Source organism: Lipophrys pholis (assembly GCF_963383615.2).
Source record: "Lipophrys pholis genome assembly, chromosome: 19".
Taxonomy (NCBI): Eukaryota; Metazoa; Chordata; class Actinopteri; order Blenniiformes; family Blenniidae; genus Lipophrys; species Lipophrys pholis.
In genome coordinates this window covers 15,487,481-15,507,702 of record NC_137647.1, presented here as the reverse complement: position 1 = coordinate 15,507,702, position 20,222 = coordinate 15,487,481, and the positions used below count along the sequence as shown (strand labels likewise).

At 38.9% G+C, this 20,222-nt stretch overlaps 1 protein-coding gene across 1 annotated transcript; it reads left to right on the top strand.

Moving 5' to 3' along the window:
• Nucleotides 1-675: 675 nt before the first annotated feature.
• On the top strand, nt 676-10,616 carry LOC308124165 (myosin heavy chain, fast skeletal muscle-like). Its single transcript, XM_080487025.1, has 40 exons — nt 676-734; nt 845-1,067; nt 1,210-1,353; nt 1,434-1,590; nt 1,707-1,734; nt 1,813-1,930; nt 2,016-2,108; nt 2,192-2,255; nt 2,431-2,529; nt 2,635-2,738; nt 2,840-2,978; nt 3,091-3,209; nt 3,298-3,447; nt 3,529-3,699; nt 3,789-4,095; nt 4,215-4,282; nt 4,375-4,462; nt 4,544-4,661; nt 4,742-4,865; nt 4,956-5,092; nt 5,182-5,437; nt 5,534-5,776; nt 5,881-6,057; nt 6,145-6,290; nt 6,368-6,458; nt 6,573-6,962; nt 7,087-7,213; nt 7,309-7,427; nt 7,564-7,760; nt 7,843-8,026; nt 8,119-8,284; nt 8,411-8,535; nt 8,647-8,955; nt 9,038-9,241; nt 9,327-9,452; nt 9,544-9,714; nt 9,805-9,909; nt 9,994-10,089; nt 10,204-10,335; nt 10,509-10,616. The coding sequence occupies exons 2-40, from the start codon at nt 864-866 to the stop codon at nt 10,521-10,523; spliced, it is 5,811 nt and encodes a 1,936-aa protein (XP_080343151.1). The 5' UTR covers nt 676-734; nt 845-863; the 3' UTR covers nt 10,524-10,616.
• Nucleotides 10,617-20,222: the final 9,606 nt, after the last annotated feature.

The following is a 20,222-nucleotide window of genomic DNA, read 5'->3' as shown; positions in this document are numbered from 1 at the left end:
AAGAAGCAGCTCTGAACTTCTGCATTAAATGATAAGCTCCCTACACAGGTGAGTGTATCCATTGTGATCTCTGTTTGTACTACTAACCATTAACTGATTAAAAAAAAAAAAGAAGTGCATTGCTCATGACTTATGCACAAATTGCTGGTAGTTTTAGAAAAATCTAATTAAATCAAATTGAAGGCTTGTAAAATATCTTTTGCTATAACAATTCTGGTTACAATTTCCAGTAAGATCTTGTTGACTTCATAAAAATTTTCACCTCAGGAAGTTATAAATTTCTAAGTTTGTTATAAATGATGAATAGGTTTCATTTAGAGGACAACTGAAAGGATGGGAGAGTGTTGAGTTTTTAAATTTTTTTACTGAATATTGGTAGGCCAAATACACTGCAAAAAAGGGTAGCCCATATAAAACATATAAACACTAAATTTGACAAGAAAAAAACTTTAAACAGGTAAAATTATCTGTCATTTGAGAAAGTTAATTTTACCTGATAAGAAATCTTGAAATAACATTTTCAAATCTAGATTTAAGATTATACTGAAAATCAAGGACTAAAACTATAAAAAAATATTCTATCACGTCTATTAATAAGACTTTAAATCTTGGCAAGTGCCAAATAATTTGTAGAGTAAACCTGATGTGTTGAACCCATTTTCAATCGACTTTTTACAGCATCTGAAGACTCTGGGACAGACGACGTAACTCAATCTATTTTATAAGGCGCTGAGGTAAAAAATCTAAAAAGAAAGAAAAGAAAAAAGAAAGAGAAAAAACATGAAATATACCATACATCATGCTCATGAACTTAAACTGATTTGTACTTTATGGGTCTTTTCAGTCTCAACTAAAGTGCCAACATGAGCACAGACGCAGAGATGGAGGCCTATGGCCCTGCGGCCATCTACCTCCGGAAGACAGAAAAGGAGAGGATTGAAGCTCAGACTGCTCCCTTTGATGCAAAAACCGCCTACTTTGTGGCTGAGCCTCAAGAGATGTACCTCAAGGGGAAACTCGTCAAGAAAGAGGGTGGCAAAGCCACTGTTGAGACAACTACAGGCAAGGTTAGTGAATGACTGATTTATCATTTTCTTATTCAATGAAACACAATGCCACACATCCTATACATATCTGAGTATTCTAAAATAAAAAATGGTCACATATGTTCCTGTTAAACTCAAGTTTTTTGATCTGGTTCCCTTGTAGTCTCTCACTGTGAAAGAGGATGAGATCCATCTCAGGAATCCCCCAAAGTTTGACAAAATTGAGGACATGGCCATGATGACCCACCTCAATGAGCCCTGTGTGTTGTATAACCTCAAAGAGCGTTACGCATCATGGATGATCTATGTAAGTTTCCTTTAAACCGCAAAAATCTTATATTAACAGGAGAGGTTTGAGCATTAAGTTTATTCTCTCAACTCCAACAGACCTACTCTGGGTTGTTCTGTGTCGTGGTGAACCCCTACAAGTGGCTCCCGGTGTACGATGCTCAGGTCGTTGGTGCATACAGAGGCAAGAAGAGGATTGAGGCTCCACCCCACATCTTCTCCATCTCTGACAATGCCTATCAGTTCATGCTCACAGGTAAGATCAAAGTTAAAAGCGGAACTGCCTTAAAGATTTATTTATTTATTTCAAGATATGCTTGATAAAACATTAAAGAAAACTGAACTCAAGTAAGCCATCTGTTTGTATTTCAGATCGTGAAAACCAGTCTGTCTTGATCACGTAAGTATAGCTCAGATTGTTATCTTAACCACTGTGTTGTAGCAGCTGAAACTTAACAATGTGTCTCTTCTACTCCAGTGGAGAATCTGGTGCAGGAAAGACTGTCAACACCAAGCGTGTCATCCAGTACTTTGCAACAATTGCAGCTCTTGGAGCAAAGAAGACTGACGCTCCAGCACAATCTGGCAAGATACAGGTAAATTCACTACCAGGAAATATTTCTTTTTCAGAAGAAAACTGTATGCAATATTTGACTGTTGTCACAATATTTTATTATGCAGGGCTCCCTTGAGGACCAAATTGTTGCAGCCAATCCTCTGTTGGAAGCCTACGGTAATGCCAAGACTGTGAGGAATGACAACTCCTCTCGTTTCGTAAGTGTCAAAAAGCAAGGACTAGATATAAGCATAAATGCCATATAAAGAACATTGTTCAATATCATCTGTTATATGTTCAGGGTAAATTCATCAGAATTCACTTTGGCACCTCTGGCAAACTGGCCTCAGCAGATATTGAAACATGTAAGTGTTTGTCTTTTTTTCTTTATTTTTTAAAATGCACACAGTTTTAACTGTTTTAATGTACTGCTGAATAGACTACAAGATCCATAACTCATTACATGATAAGGAATGTGTTGCCATTTCATACATCAGACATATATCATGTTACGATTCATCATTTGATGACTACACGCAGATCTGCTGGAGAAGTCCCGTGTCACCTTTCAGCTGTCTGCTGAGAGGAGCTACCACATCTTCTATCAGCTAATGACTGGCCACAAGCCTGAGCTTCTGGGTGTGTTAAAGCAAATTCTAAGCTGAGAATAAAGAAGCTAATATAATATTTGAAAAACAATATTTGAAAAAACATATTCTAATGTATGTTTTCTACATTACTAAGAGGCTCTCCTGATCACCACCAACCCTTATGACTACCCAATGATCAGTCAGGGTGAAATCACTGTCAAAAGCATCAATGACGTGGAGGAGTTCATTGCAACAGATGTGAGTTTAACATTTTAGTTAAATAGTCAGTGTATGTAGGAGAGTGAAAGAGAAAGATCAAATTCAGTCAATGAAATGATTTTGCTTCATTACCTTTGCAGACTGCCATTGACATCTTGGGCTTCACTGCTGAGGAGAAAGTTGGTATCTACAAGTTGACCGGTGCTGTGATGCATCATGGAAACATGAAATTCAAGCAGAAGCAGCGTGAGGAGCAGGCTGAGCCTGATGGCAATGAGGGTAAATTAACACTTTCAAATCAATGTTTCAAATTATTCATTCAGCAGTGGTTACAGTGCGATGTAGTCTGTCTCCCAGTATACTGGTCACTAACGGGCTGTTTCATCATCAGTGGCTGATAAAATCGCCTACCTCTTGGGCCTGAACTCTGCTGATATGCTGAAATGTCTGTGCTACCCCAGAGTCAAGGTCGGAAATGAGATGGTGACAAAAGGTCAGACCGTCCCACAGGTAATGAACAAAAGCTTTGGAAATATATTTTTTGAAAGGAAAGTTCTGTCCTGGCCAGTAAGTGTAATGCTATGGTGTCTTTGTACAGGTCAACAATTCTGTCTCAGCTCTGTGCAAGTCTATCTATGAGAAAATGTTTTTGTGGATGGTCATCCGCATCAATGAGATGTTGGACACAAAGCAGCCAAGAAATTATTTCATCGGAGTGTTGGATATTGCTGGATTTGAGATCTTTGATGTAAGAATGCATACATTATATGGTGGGCATTTTGAAGCAACACTTTTTTGCACAAAATTAAACACTTTTCTGTGACTTCAGTTCAACAGCTTGGAGCAACTCTGCATCAACTTCACCAATGAGAAACTGCAACAGTTCTTCAACCACCACATGTTCGTCCTGGAGCAAGAGGAGTACAAGAAGGAAGGCATTGAATGGGAATTCATTGACTTCGGTATGGACTTGGCTGCCTGCATTGAGCTTATTGAGAAGGTACGTATTCACATAGTGTAATGACTCACAAGTTACAGTTACTTCTGCTCAGTGATGATTTTTTACCAAGAAATCTAAAATCTCCTCAGCCAATGGGCATCTTCTCCATCCTTGAAGAGGAGTGCATGTTCCCCAAGGCCTCTGACACTACCTTCAAGAACAAGCTGCATGATCAGCATCTTGGAAAGACAAAGGCCTTTGAGAAACCAAAGCCTGGAAAGGGCAAGGCTGAGGCTCACTTTGCTCTGGTTCACTATGCTGGCACTGTGGACTACAATATCAGTGGCTGGCTGGACAAGAACAAGGATCCCCTGAATGACTCAGTTGTTCAGCTGTATCAGAAGTCTTCCAACAAACTGCTGTGTTTCTTGTATGTAGCCCATGCTGGAACTGAGGGTAAGGATCAGTTGAAATATGCTGTCTGTTTAAACTTATTGGGGAAAAATCTGTGAATGAACACTTGCACACACAGAACAATTACCAGATTTTACATTATAATTGAAAACGTTTGACAGAGGCTGCCAGCAAGAAGGGTGGTAAGAAGAAGGGTGGCTCCTTCCAGACTGTCTCTGCTCTTTTCAGGGTATGTCTATTACTATTTCAATTTGTGTAATAAATGAAAACAACACACACACCTTGAAATCATGTTGAATTACTGATAATACTGATCCACAGGAGAACTTGGGCAAGCTGATGAGCAACTTGAGGAGCACTCATCCTCACTTTGTGCGTTGCTTGATTCCTAATGAAACAAAGACTCCAGGTAAACCCAGAGTTTCATGGCAATAAAAACTGCATTGTTATACAAAAGAATGAAGCATTTATGTGAACTTGCAAATTTCAGGTCTCATGGAGAACTTCTTGGTCATCCACCAGCTGAGGTGTAATGGTGTGCTGGAGGGTATCAGAATCTGCAGAAAGGGCTTCCCCAGCAGAATCCTCTATGGTGACTTCAAGCAGAGGTGAAAATTCTGTTCGATATAGATACGTTACAAATATGTCAAAGCAACTGTATAAGTATTTACAAAATTTCCTCCGACAGATACAAAGTACTGAATGCCAGTGTCATCCCGGAGGGACAGTTCATTGACAACAAGAAGGCCTCAGAGAAGCTGCTCGGCTCCATTGACGTGGACCACACTCAGTACAAGTTTGGGCACACTAAGGTACTATATATCATCAATAAAATTTAAATTTGAAATATGTTTTTTATACCTACTTGAACTGTCAATGAATTTTGTGACTTGCCAACATAGGTGTTCTTCAAAGCTGGCCTGCTGGGTACTCTTGAGGAGATGAGGGACGAGAAACTGGCTGCGCTGGTGACCATGACTCAGGCTCTCTGCAGAGGATATGTTATGAGGAAAGAATTTGTCAAGATGATGGAGAGGAGGTAAGGAAGTCATAACATACATGCAGTATTCCTGTACACATCTGGGATTTCAAAGCAGCTAAAGTGACGTATTTTGTTCTTGGTTTTAGAGAATCTATCTTCAGCATCCAGTACAACATTCGATCATTCATGAATGTGAAAAACTGGCCATGGCTGAAACTCTACTTCAAGATCAAGCCACTTTTGAAGAGTGCTGAGACTGAGAAGGAGCTGCAGCAGATGAAGGAAAACTATGATAAGATGAAATCAGACCTTGCTGCTGCTCTGGCCAAGAAGAAGGAACTGGAAGAGAAGATGATTAGCATACTGCAGGAGAAAAACGACCTGCAACTTCAAGTGGCTGCGGTAAGGAGAAAACAACATCAAGTTTGATTTTATATCTTCAATTCAGTGATTGCAGAGAATCAGATATTTATATATATCAAATATAATACACTGTAGGAAGTTGAGGGTGTTGCTGATGCTGAGGAAAGGTGTGAGGGGCTCATCAAGAGCAAGATCCAGATGGAGGCCAAACTCAAAGAGACCAGTGAGAGACTGGAGGATGAAGAAGAAATCAATGCTGAGCTGACTGCCAAGAAGAGGAAGCTGGAGGATGAGTGCACTGAGCTGAAGAAGGACATTGATGACTTGGAGCTGACCTTGGCTAAAGTGGAGAAGGAGAAACATGCCACTGAAAACAAGGTTCTTTTATATACACAGTTATAAATAGGCTTAAAAATCCATATTATTCAAGATATATTGTTTCTACGTGACATTTAAATATGTGCCTCTAATGAAACTGTTAGGTGAAAAACCTGACTGAGGAGATGGCATCTCAAGATGAGTCGATTGCTAAGTTGACCAAGGAGAAGAAAGCCCTCCAAGAGTCTCATCAGCAAACGCTGGATGATCTCCAGGCAGAGGAAGACAAAGTCAACACTCTGACCAAGGCCAAGACAAAGCTGGAACAGCAAGTGGACGATGTAAGAAACCAGTTTTTCGATTGTACTTTTGTCCTTTTTTTGTTTTAAGTATATCTAATAGACTATGGTTTCACTTGTGTTTTTTAGCTTGAAGGTTCACTGGAGCAAGAGAAGAAGCTCCGTATGGACCTTGAAAGAGCCAAGAGGAAGCTTGAAGGAGATCTGAAACTATCCCAAGAATCTGTAATGGATCTGGAGAATGACAAGCAGCAATCTGATGAGAAGATCAAGAAGTAAATCACACAATGCTCTTTTTATTTTTTGATTACATGCAGGCAAAATTAAAGAGTCTGGTTTTGTTGATTTTCAGGAAGGACTTTGAGATGAGTCAGCTCCTCAGCAAGATTGAGGATGAACAGTCTCTTGGTGCTCAGCTTCAGAAGAAGATTAAAGAACTCCAGGTGACACATAGTGAATAAGATTTTCCACTTAAGGTTAACAATAATTACAAGAAGCAAATCACAGGATATGTTTGACTAAAGAAGTCTTCTTCATCCAATTGTCATCAACTCTAGGCTCGTATTGAGGAGCTGGAGGAGGAGATTGAAGCTGAGAGGGCTGCTCGGGCTAAGGTAGAGAAGCAGAGAGCTGATCTCTCCAGGGAGCTCGAGGAGATCAGTGAGAGGCTTGAGGAAGCTGGTGGAGCAACAGCCGCTCAGATTGAGATGAACAAGAAGCGTGAGGCTGAGTTCCAGAAGATGCGTCGTGACCTTGAAGAATCCACCCTGCAGCATGAAGCTACTGCAGCAGCTCTCCGCAAGAAGCAGGCTGACAGTGTTGCAGAGCTGGGAGAGCAGATCGACAACCTCCAGCGTGTCAAGCAGAAGCTGGAGAAGGAGAAGAGCGAGTACAAGATGGAGATCGATGACCTCTCCAGCAATATGGAGGCTGTGGCCAAATCAAAGGTGAGCCATTCACTTGCTTCACTTAGGGCTGACCCTTATGATCAAAAAAGGCAGTAAACTTAAACCCAGGACTGTAGTTTTCAATCAAAAAGATACACAAATTAAATCAATATGCATGCTGTAGGGCAATTTGGAGAAAATGTGCAGAACCCTCGAGGACCAGTTCAGTGAGCTCAAAGCCAAAAATGACGAGAATGTCCGCCAGCTGAATGACATTAATGCTCAGAGGGCACGACTTCAGACAGAAAATGGTAGGTCACCCGTTATAGAAATTCATCAAACAGAATATTACAATACGCAGTCAAATATTTGGGAATAAATAATATCTTTCTACAATGCCTATCAGGTGAGTATTCTCGCCAGCTTGAGGAGAAGGAGGCTCTAGTTTCTCAGCTGACTAGAGGCAAACAGGCCTTCACTCAGCAGATTGAGGAGCTCAAGAGGCACGTTGAAGAGGAAGTCAAGGTATGAAGTTTCCCCTCTTCTTTTACATCATTAAGTATATGAAGTAAAATATTGGAGTACTTACATTCAGTACTTAACAGTGACATTCTTCTGGTCAATAGAAATATCATTCTGACATTGACTTTGTGTTGAACAGGCCAAGAACGCCCTGGCTCATGGTGTTCAGTCCTCTCGTCATGACTGTGATCTGCTCAGAGAGCAGTTTGAGGAGGAGCAGGAGGCCAAGGCTGAGCTGCAGAGAGGAATGTCCAAGGCCAACAGTGAGGTGGCTCAGTGGAGAACCAAATATGAGACTGATGCTATCCAGCGCACTGAGGAGCTGGAGGAGGCCAAGTAAGTATTGGTCATTTCTTTGTTTAAAAAAGTTTTCACTTTCGCTTGTGGCCTTAATTCCAGTGATTACTCTAATTTACAGGAAAAAGCTGGCCCAGCGCCTGCAGGATGCCGAGGAATCCATTGAGGCTGTGAATTCCAAGTGTGCCTCTTTGGAGAAGACCAAGCAGAGGCTGCAGGGTGAGGTGGAGGACCTCATGATTGATGTAGAGAGAGCGAATGCTCTGGCTGCCAACCTTGATAAAAAGCAGAGGAACTTTGACAAGGTAAATTGCCAAAGAAGCCCAATGACCTTTAGTAGATAAAGATACCTCCTTGTTGTAGTTGCAAATTATTCCCTGATTCTGAATTAATCTAGGTTCTGGCAGAATGGAAACAAAAATATGAGGAGACTCAAGCAGAGCTGGAAGGAGCCCAAAAGGAGGCTCGTTCTCTCAGCACTGAAGTCTTCAAGATGAAGAACTCCTATGAGGAGGCTCTGGATCAGCTGGAGACCTTGAAGAGAGAGAACAAGAACCTGCAGCGTATGTTTATCGTACCAAATATATTTTGTCTTCTGTAATATTTCTGTACTATATTGGCCTTTAATGTGGTAAAGTCATTGGCAAAATTAGTTCTTCTAATCATAAATGACTGTGTTTGCTCTGCAGAGGAGATCTCTGACTTGACTGAACAGATTGGTGAGACTGGAAAGACCATCCATGAGTTGGAGAAGGCCAAGAAGACTGTGGAGACTGAAAAGTCTGAAATTCAGGCTGCACTGGAAGAGGCTGAGGTAATTTTAACATTTTAGAAATTAGTTTTGATCACAACACATTCTTAAACCAATTGTTGTTCAGCATTTTTCAAAACAGGATTTTAACATAATTGTTTAAATTATCTCAAGGGTACTCTGGAACATGAGGAAGCCAAGATTCTCCGTATTCAGCTTGAGCTCAACCAGGTGAAAGGGGAGGTTGACAGGAAGCTGGCAGAGAAGGATGAGGAGATGGAGCAGATCAAGAGAAACAGCCAGAGGGTGATCGACTCCATGCAGAGCACTCTTGATTCTGAGGTCAGGAGCAGGAATGATGCCCTGAGAATTAAGAAGAAGATGGAAGGAGACCTGAATGAGATGGAGATTCAGCTGAGCCATGCCAACAGGCAGGCTGCTGAGGCTCAGAAACAACTCAGGAATGTCCAGGGACAGCTCAAGGTGAGTTTTCTTCGACAGTTCAGTTAGAATAACCAAGTTAAAAAAAGATGCAGAATATTTGTGACTTCTTCTGTTTCATCAGGATGCCCAACTGCACCTTGATGATGCTATCAGAGGACAGGAGGACATGAAGGAGCAGGTTGCAATGGTGGAGCGCAGAAATGGTCTGATGACGGCTGAGATCGATGAGCTGAGAGTCGCACTGGAGCAGACAGAGAGAGGACGCAAAGTGGCTGAGCAGGAGTTGATTGATGCCAGTGAGCGTGTGGGACTGCTTCACTCTCAGGTTTGATTGGAATATTTGGACATAGTATGGTAAAGTAATATGAATTTGAATAGCATTGTATTTATACTTTTTCTTCTACATCCAGAACACCAGTCTTATTAACACCAAGAAGAAGCTGGAGTCAGACCTCGTCCAGGTTCAGGGTGAGGTGGACGATGCTATTCAGGAAGCAAGAAATGCTGAGGAGAAAGCTAAAAAAGCCATCACTGATGTGAGATTACATTTTATTACTGTTGCTTTATTTTTTCAAGGAAAAGAAATTGGATCCAAATAAATGGTAAATTACTTTTGGAACACTTTAGGCTGCTATGATGTCTGAGGAGCTGAAGAAGGAGCAGGACACCAGCGCTCATCTGGAGAGGATGAAGAAGAACCTGGAGGTCACAGTCAAAGATCTGCAGCATCGTCTGGATGAGGCTGAGAACCTCGCCATGAAGGGTGGCAAGAAGCAGCTCCAGAAACTGGAGTCCAGGGTATGACCAATATGGAGTAGTAAATGTTCAACAACTATGTCCTAAGGTGTTACAAAATATTTCAACAATTTATTTCTTTTTGCTTTGCAGGTTCGTGAACTGGAAGCTGAAGTTGATGCTGAGCAGAAACGTGGATCTGACGCTGTTAAAGGAGTTCGCAAATATGAGAGGAGAGTGAAGGAGCTCACCTACCAGGTAATACATTTATCCCAAAAAAGATGACACAAGCTTATATTTATTTATGTTTTTCATTTATTATGTAATAATTCCTCTGTATAGACTGAGGAGGACAAGAAAAATGCGACCAGACTTCAGGATCTGGTGGACAAGCTGCAGCTCAAAGTCAAGTCATACAAGAGACAGGCTGAGGAGGCTGTGAGTAAAGTTCTTGATGTGACATCTTTTTTAAATGAATCACTTAGTTTTTATGCAACAAATTGTGCAAAGTGCCCAGTAGCTAGGTCACCAACATTGTTATCACTTATACAGGAGGAGCAGGCCAACACTCACCTGTCCAGGCACAGGAAAGTCCAGCATGAGCTGGAAGAAGCTCAAGAGCGTGCTGACATCGCTGAGTCCCAGGTCAACAAGATGAGAGCCAAGAGCCGTGAAGTTGGAAAAGTACGTATCTGATCACTTTAGATGCAAAATATAGTTGTAAATACAAATATAAATAACTACATGATATCAGGTTCAAAAGTAAACAGAGAGGATTAATTGCAGAAGATCAGAAGCTCATATGTTGACAGTATATGTGCTGTTAATGATTCTATTTTTCTTGCTTTGTTTTATAGTCTGAAGCTGAATAAAGACAACACCTATTGGAACCTTTTGACAGAGTTCATATAATATGAACAGACTGTTGAATGTATCATTTCAATAAACTATTTCATGATTACTTGATCACTGTATATTTTCTGCTCTTATAGCGTTCAACTGAAAGTGATTTTTTAAAATAGTTGTTCTCTGTAATTTAAAAGAGTTTAGAGCTCCTCCAGGTCACATTACCATTTTACTTCTTTCTGATAATAAGCCCTATGGAAGACGGTTGAATCAAGACTAAACAGCACTCTTTCTTTTTTTGTTATATTTCAGAATGAGCAGTGGAAGGATGTTGAGATATCAACTAAATATCAATTTGACTTGTCACCTTTTAGCATCCACGAATGAAAACAAAAAACAAAAAAGGGCATTTTAGTGGGACTTTGTTACCACCAGATATATCTAAAATGATTTATCTTCAGATATAGTAAAAACTCCTGTACATCTTTGTGCCTGAGAGGACACTTAATAGAGATATGTCATCAGATCGTGGATGACCATGACCTTTATAAGACCCAGCAGTTTCTCAAGACAAAAACAATATTTCACACAGAACAATGTGTGGGTGTGTTGAGTGTGATATCAAATTTGACAAACTGATTTTTATTATGGAGTCTTAATGCTCTTGCTATTAATGCTGAGCTTGGCAAACTAAACACATAAGTGTTCAGGGTCACAGGGCACTGGAGCCGATCTAAGCGTACGGGCAGGATACACCCTGGATAGGTTGCCAGTTTATCACAGGGCACACACAGACAACCACACAATCACACCTCGGGGGCAATTTACTGTAACGTCACCAATTAACCCTCACATGTATGTTTTGGAACTGTGGGAGAAAACCGGAGTACTCAAAGGAAACCCACACACACACAGGGGGAACATGCAAACTAGACACCGAACCCACAACCTTCTACGCTGTGAGACGAGAGTGACTTTCATACACACACGCACACGCACACGCACACACACACACACACACACACACACACACACACACACACACACACACACACACACACACACACACACACACACACACACACACACACACACACACACACACACACACACACATATACAGTATATATGAGTGTGTGTGTGTGTGTGTGTGTGTGTGTGTGTGTGTGTGTGTGTGTGTTAAGTAGTTAAGTATTAGTTTTAAAACATGCTTTCTAAAGATGCATGCTTTAATGTTGGCATTACACTACTACATTTTGCAATACCACGTCATTAAAAGTGTTTTCTCATAGCTGTTATCTATTGCAAACTGTATTTTAACACAATGTCACAGCACGCCGCTCAAAGGCTTCTTCAAACACTTACTGTAAAAAAAAAATACAATACAAATTTATTGGTTTTCACTATTCACTCGCTGCACTATTTGTTGCATAAAAACTAAGTGATTCATTTAAAAAAAACTATTCACTATTGCTGCTGTCATGTAGTAATACAGGGCAAGGCGGGTTGTAGTTGAAAGTGAAGTGACTCGTTACAGAAGAAGTAAGCCAGCCACAGGCGTTTGTGCCACCTTTTTCCTTCTCCAGAAGCTTCTGTCAATGATTTATTAGTACTGACACCATAGATGCCTTTCCATATTTTATTACGCTTCTCCTACAACCTTATCCTGACTGAAGATGTGAGCAGTCATCAAATAAATGACACAGGCTGCTAATAAAATCTGATACCCCCTTCTCTGTCCAGCACAGCTCATGCCCTTATTGGTTTTAAAGACGTAGAGAGAGACAGAGAGAGAGAGAGAGAGAGAGAGAGAGAGAGAGAGAGAGAGAGAGAGAGAGATGATGATCTCTTTTTGAACGAGCAAGTCAGTAAATTCATCAAAGTTAAACAATGAAAAAGACTATAATTAGTTTTTTCAAAAAACATTCTTTTTTAAGTAAATCTCATGGCTAAACTTCCTTTACCATGTCCATTACTGGTAAGACGAAAAAGCATCTCATGACCAACCAACAAAGTTTCTTGAGGCGACACATTTTCAGTGTTTGCATAACTGAAATAATAATCCATCATTGTCAGTTTCACTCTAAGAAAGACTGTGGAATCAATTTTCTGTCTCTGATTTGCCAAAATATTATGTTGAAGCCAACTGCAATTGGGCATTCAAACATAAAAAAAGCAAGAAAATTCAAAACAAATCAATTTTCCAGGTCTGCTTTATATCACAGAGGGAAAGAGCCATTTTTAGTGCTCTCACATACCACAGACAGAGATGACTGTTGTTATTTTGCCTTACACATGTAAAGCACACTTGAAATGACTTGCATCTGATTAAATCATTCAGCCACAAAACATGGCACTATCAATAGAACTGAACATTAGCCAAATACAACTATACATATTTCTCAGTGACAAATGACTGGAATGTAAATTCATTTTAGTATTAACTTCCCATTATCATTATTTACTTGTGATTATCTACATGTGATTATCTGAGTTATTTGTATTATGTCTTTCCCTGGCAAAATTGATTCACAGTGACAAATAATATGGGTGATGTGAAAAATAGGTTGAAATTTTTTTTAATATATATATATATTTATATATATATTTTTTTTTTTATATCTTCAAACTTCGAAAATATTGTGAACAGCATATGTGAATGTATCTTCTATTAGTGCCAGACACAAGCTTCCTCCCTCCCTTCAATGGATTTATTTTTGACTGTGGCAATACCTCGTGATCTGGTGGTTAGATGGCAAATATTAAGCCAACTCCATGTAAAACTTGGACACGTAAGCTGATCTTGCTTTGCTCCCTGTGAGAGAAACATTATCATCATTAAAACATTTTTCTTTCAAGCTACCCACCCCCCCCCCCCCCCCCCCCCCCCGCCCACCCCTGCCAAAAACAAGACTTGAACATTTTGAAAACATGAAAACATCACTGATATTAGCATTTTTTCCTTGTTAAATAATATGGATTGACTTTCTTCTTGGATCTATATTTCCCATATATATGTATAACACTAATACAGCTTTAATGGAAACTCTATCAACATGATGTCAATGATTTGATTGACCTGTAACTGGGCACCAGTGGCATCTCAGTACTTCCTCAAATTTAAAACTGATTATATGATCTATCAAGATAAATGTGTCAGCTATAATTAATTGAAACACATAAACCTCAATCATGTAGCACACTTTTACAATTTCCAAGTTAGTTTACTGTGAAAATTACTGGCGTACTCACTATTTACAAATCAAACCAGTTCCAAAATGTACCAATCAATGATTTGTAATCACCTTTTTTAAGAAGCTGTACAACTGCATTATTTCTCACTACTGTGCCAGTACATGAGGGCTTGTGCTATTTTTCAATAAAGTAATTTAAATGACCCATAAACAATACTGATGATAACATAATTTCAGCTAATATATTGATCAAATATGATTATTATGCCATAGATGTATATATAGTATGACAAGAAAATAGTACGATAAAAAAATGTGTTAAGCTCTTTTAGATAAAAATCTTCAAAACCAAATCAAAAATCCATTTGTATTTTTATAAGATCTGTGTACCCTGATAATCATATACATACAGAATACAGCATGATCAATTTATACCTGACCATATCAGTATAAAGCAACAAGAAATATTCCTATGCTCTGTTTCTGTCATATGTATTATATGTTACAGTACTTGCTTCTATTTTTTACTGTTTGGTTATTGTTTTATATATATATATATATATAAATAAATACATATTTATAGTCTTTGATAAAATAAAATGACAATCTTTAAATGATCAACCTGCAGTTTATTTCTAGCACCCTGAGGTACGCAAGAAATAATTTCTGCATCAGCTGAGGTAATATTGATAAAACAGACATTATAGAAATCAGACAGACAAACCTAGATCTTAGAACAATTTGGAATTTCTATGTAAATGTTTTCTTATTTAGGCCCAACTAAAGTGCCAACATGAGCACAGACGCAGAGATGGAGCAGTATGGCCCTGCGTCCATTTACCTCCGGAAGACAGAAAAGAAGAGGATGGAAACTCAGACTGCTCCCTTTGATGCTAAAACTGCATACTTCGTTGCTGATACTGATGAGATGTACCTCAAGGGAAAGCTGGTGAAGAAAGAGAGTGGTAAAGTGAATAATTTGGATTTACTCACAATTCTAAAACTTGACATTGTCCTGAGACACTAAGAACTTTGTGTCTAATTTGTTGGTTGATGCCAGTGAGCGTGTGGGACAGCTTCACTCTCAGGTTTGATTTGAAAATTAGAACATAGTATGGTAAAGGAAGATGTCATCATCTGGATGAGGCTGAGAACCTCGCCAAGAAGGGTGACAAGAAGCAGCTCCAGAAACTGGAGGCCAGGGTGAAAGCTGTATATATTTTAGAATGTCTGAATAGAAAGCAATTTAATTATTTTTCAGTGAAGGCATCTCTTGGGTTTACTCGGTTTGTGAACTGGAAGCTGAAGTCGACGGGGAGCAGAGACGTGGAGCTGATGCTGTTAAAGGATTCTGCAAATTTGAGAGAAGAGTGAAGGAGCTCACCGACCAGGTAATTCATTTCCTCACCAACCATGGTTTGTCATACATTATCTGTTTACCAGTGGCGGGCCGTACATTTCAGACCTCGGCCTTCAATAGTGCTTGGTCTGAATCAATCCACCCCTCAATAACTTTTTCATTCTATAAAAAACTTGTTAATATGCAGAAAGGCAGTATAAAAAGCCGTTGCATCACAGATAGATACTCGTGTAGCCAGAATAAATACCTTTACTGCTTTAACAAATCCAGGGTGCATGTCTCCTACTGCTGCAGCTGCATATAAAAGCGGCTGCTATTCCCGATGCTTCTGGGGGTCGAGGAGGGTGGCAAACGCCAGCTTTTTGTGGTCTTCAAATCAGTCTGTTTCTGGCAAACAATACATAGTGAAGAATCCTGCTGTGCATTCAATGACCTCCATCTTGAAAGTGGATTTGAAAATCTGGTCAAAATCTGATTGGTTGAAGCAGGTTGACCAACAATAATTAAACAAATTAAACAAAATTATTTTATGCTGCAGATGCCTTCAGATTTCTTTACCCTGGCAACAAGTGATGGCTGAATTGTGATTGGTTAAAAGCTTCAATATGAAAATACACTTCTGGAAGCAGTGCAACCAGTGGAAATACCATGGAAGGAAGCGGACAGACCATTTGAAATTATTTAACAAGAATTCATGGAAAAAAAATAGTTATCATCAGTCTGTGATTTCAGATATTTCTTGGGCCTGTAGAGAAGGCCTTGCAGGCTCTGACGGCCCGCCACTGCTATCTAGGCTGAAAAAGACAAGAAGAATGTGAATAGACATGGAAATAATTGTACTATAGACTGTCTAATATTTCGAGCTGATTATTTTAGTGATCCTATAATATCCTATAATATTTTATCTGTGTAGACTGAGGAGTACAAGTAGAACGTGTCCTCCTGAACCAGACTTCAGGATCTGGTGGACAAGCTGCAGCTCAAAGTCAAGGCCTACCAGAGACTGGCTGAGGAGGCTGTGAGTCAACTGAATCGACTCAACATCTCATAGTATGGTATATATATTGAAAGGTAATATCATATAATATAACGTAAAATCACAGGACGAGCAGGCCAACACTCACATGTCCAGACTGAGAATGGTTCAGCATGAGGTGGAGGAAGCTCAGGAGCATGCTGACATTGCTGAGTCCCAGGTCAACAAGCTGAGAGCCAAGAGCTGTGATGTTGGAAAAGTAAGTCTGTGATCAACTCATCTCAACTCATCTCATCTCCTTCATTATGATTTATTTCCCACAAGAGTCAATACAATGTATTTATTTATATCATTGTTGATATTGTTTTTGTGGTAATCTGCTTACATTCACTGAAGCCGTCTGTAATTTTTTGAAAGGTACTGTTAGTTTATTATATTTAGACTCTAGCGAGTCTGTGACAATTGTAACACTAAAATGGTCTGTTATGGAATGACAATTGGCCTGGTATAAACTGGAAGCCATTGCTGGAATTCAAATACTCTATTGCAGCTACTTGTTAGTTAATGAGCTCAGTGCGCTGAGATCTCAGTGATGTGACAGTCAGTATAACTTGATGGGAACTCTAATGGAACTCTAAATTTATGACCAGAACCTATTGCCAGCAAAACCCATTTGTAAACACAGTGCTGACAGGCTTATTTGAAATTAAACAAGGGAGCTTACAACAAAGGTCACACAGGCCACTATAGTAACACCAGTTTTGTTATGTGATTTGAGGATTGTCATTGAACAACGTTTCCTAGTAATAATGTGTCCTTTCTTTGGTTCTTTTAGTCTGAGGCTGCTGAGTAAGAAATGTGTGATTGACAACATAATGGACTTCATAGAATATGAAACGTCTGTTGTGTTTTGTGTGCTTCATTTGGATTAAAGAATCAGTTGACTGAATCAGGGCTTCTTTCTTTCTTCCAAAACCAATTCCAGTGCGTCACAACAGCAAGCTTTAAAAACAACAAATATACACATTTCAGAGACATTTTAGGAGAACTGCCATAACAAAAATGTTCCTGCTGATAATGCTATTTTATTAATGAAAGAACTGAATACTGATACAGAAAGCAAGTTGAAATATATGCTTTAATTGGACAACAGAATGTATGACAGTATCACATGTTCCAAAAGAAAATTCTTTCCTAAATCATTTCTTTACTCATGTGACATGTCTAGTGACGACTGAAATGTCAATGTGAAGGACATAGATGTAACCAAATGCTACATACAATAGATTACATGATGCAACCAGGAACTATTAATTAACAGCAGTTAGCTGTGTTGTTTTCTTTCCAGTGCTGCAGGAAGCACAGGTGTAGCAGGGCCCTGGAACAAATGTTATTTATGTCAACATAAAGTGCTCATCCATCTGTGGCGACAGGATATTCTTAGACAGTGACATTTTTGTTCATAGACAACTGAAGGGGAGTGGTCACTGTTTGACGTAAAGACAGCTCTCTGTGTTTAGAAAGACGTACACAGTATCGAGTGACAGGCTTTCTTTTTTCTCCTCTCCACACTGTTGACAGTATTTGATTAATGACGCACCTATGTTGCATCGTGCATTTCCACAGTTCAACTATATAAAATAATTGCAGTTGGAATTGTTTTCCTCATATTGATAGATAAAGATATAGATATAGATATAGATATAGATATAGATATAGATATAGATATAAATATAGATATAGATATAGATATAGATATGACATGTGTATATATGCATATGCATAGATAACATGAGCATAAGTCAAAGCAGAGCAAGTCATTTTCAACAAAAACTTGCTTTGTTTCTAGCAGACTATTTTTTCTTAGGGGTCTGGTACGAAATAAAATAAAGTGCATACAATCAGCTTTGCAGACAGGCTCACCTTTTTATGTCTTTTCCTTTCTTGTTTTTCCCTTATTTCTTCACACATTACTGAATGAGTGGATATGAATTTTCAGTAACAACTGAAGTCTTGACCATAAGACTTTAGTTCACTCCTCACGCAGTGCTCTTCATTCTACAAACATGAAACAAGACATTTACAAGCAATGAAGGGAAAACAGAGAGAGCCACAGCTCGGTTGTTTCTCTCAGTGTTACTGCCCTGCCATGGAAGAATTTAACACTACTTTAAACTCATCTTAGGCTCCTCCTTGCCAGACGTGTTTTAATGCAGTCTATGGGCTTAGATTGGAACCTCAGTTACAATCTACACACTCAAGGCCATGCAAAGGAGAAGGTTAGTCAGAACAGTCTGTCCTCACTTGTGTCCATCTTCACCTTCTAAAAACCTTCCTCTATTCACTCTCAGTACTGCCTGATGGCACAGTCTTTATTTGATGTCATCACTTTACAGTAGCAACAAGGAGAAATAAAGTCGAAGCTGAAGTAACCTATAATGTATCTCTGGAATTCTGCACTCATAAACACGTAAAGGCCCTTTGTTTAACACTAGTGTTAATGTGTCTTCAATGAAAATGGTTGTTTGATTTCATGGTCCTTATAATGTCTTTTTTTTTAAAACATTTCTCTGGAGCCCAAGATAAAGCATTTCCCAGAGGCTTGCTCCTTTTGTGCAACAGCTGTACTGTCAAGATGTTCTGCACAATTTGAAGCAGCTGTTGCATTTTGTCACTATAGATGAGACACAATGGCTCCTGTGAATTCAAGGCAGCCCAGCACATAGTTTTATGCAATCTACAACAAACCTTTAATTTTGAAAGATGAAAAAAATGCTACTGAATTAACATGGGTGCAAATGTTGGTTTAAAACGTACTAAGAAATAATGTTCACCAATAATGCATCAAGCTATATAGTTTGCCTGCACTGTGCGAACCTGGAATCAAATGTTTAAGCACGCCAAGGCTTCACTCAAATAAGGCAACTAAGATAATGACAAAGACCTTTGACCTCATTTAAATATCATGTTGGACACATGGCTTTTGACTGTGCTCAAAAAGCATGTGAGCACATGTTTGCACAATAGCCCACCTACCAACTGAGGTCAAATGGGTGACATTTCTCAAGGACACTTTTTTTTGAAGATCGAAGGCTAAAGCGATACAAAAAAGGCATGAGACATCTCCACTTAACAAGCATGTTTTAAAAATACATCAGTCCTATAATGTTAAGACGTACATCCCTTATTGTTTCTGTTGCCTTTATTAATGAAACTTTAAAATTTTAAACTACACTAATCTTGCATTCAGTTCTCATTTATAGGACTATTACAGTCCTGGCATCTCTAACATCTTGTTTATTGGCACAGAACTTATTTTGGGTCTTATCCCAGCCTAGATGGCAACTGTTCGTTCACTTCATTCCAAGATGAAATGTAAACCCTCCTCAGCGCTTGTGGCAGCCTCAATTTTATTTCAGACATCTGTGGAGTGTGACTGTCCTGCAACTGTATCCCAATGACATTTTAATGCTTCTCCAAAACCACGGCCTGCCTGTGCTTCAACATATTTAGTAAGCATTTATAAATGGCATACATATATTTATGTATTAATAATTACAGAAGCAGGTGGATGGTAGACAATTATGTTAATGAAATAGCGAAAGATTAGAAGCTTTTAATCTGTGCTCAAAAATGTCCATGCAAGTGATTAAATGTTTCACAAGTATTTGCACTTTTAAATAATAATGAGAAGATTCTAAGATTAAAAAAAAAAGAAACTGACAGTTTCTGCAATTTATGATAATTGTTTTAGAATGACAAAGAACAATCAAGGTATCAAAAAGATATATATTCCCCTTTAGAGTAATCTTCGGAAAGGTGGCCCTGAATAGACTACAGACTGTCTTTGCCTCTGCTTTAGGGAACAGATGACCTTGTTTTATTGGGCTAAGAAATGTGATGGGTGTGAACTGCAACTGTACACCAGTGACATTTGTGTGCTTCTCCAAAACTGAGAAAATAATATATACATATGTATTATTCTATGTAGGTATTCTAGGTATTCTTTTTTTAAGTATTTTTTTCAGGACTAATGTTTGACATGCATTGATAAAAAAGATATTTAAACTAATACAACCTAATAGAGCACAGGATTGCTGCTCTTTTTCAAATTCATATCTTTAATGTTTTCCTCAACAAATTTGTAATACATCGAATGTTATCAAAACATGAACAAAAGTATTATTATAGCATT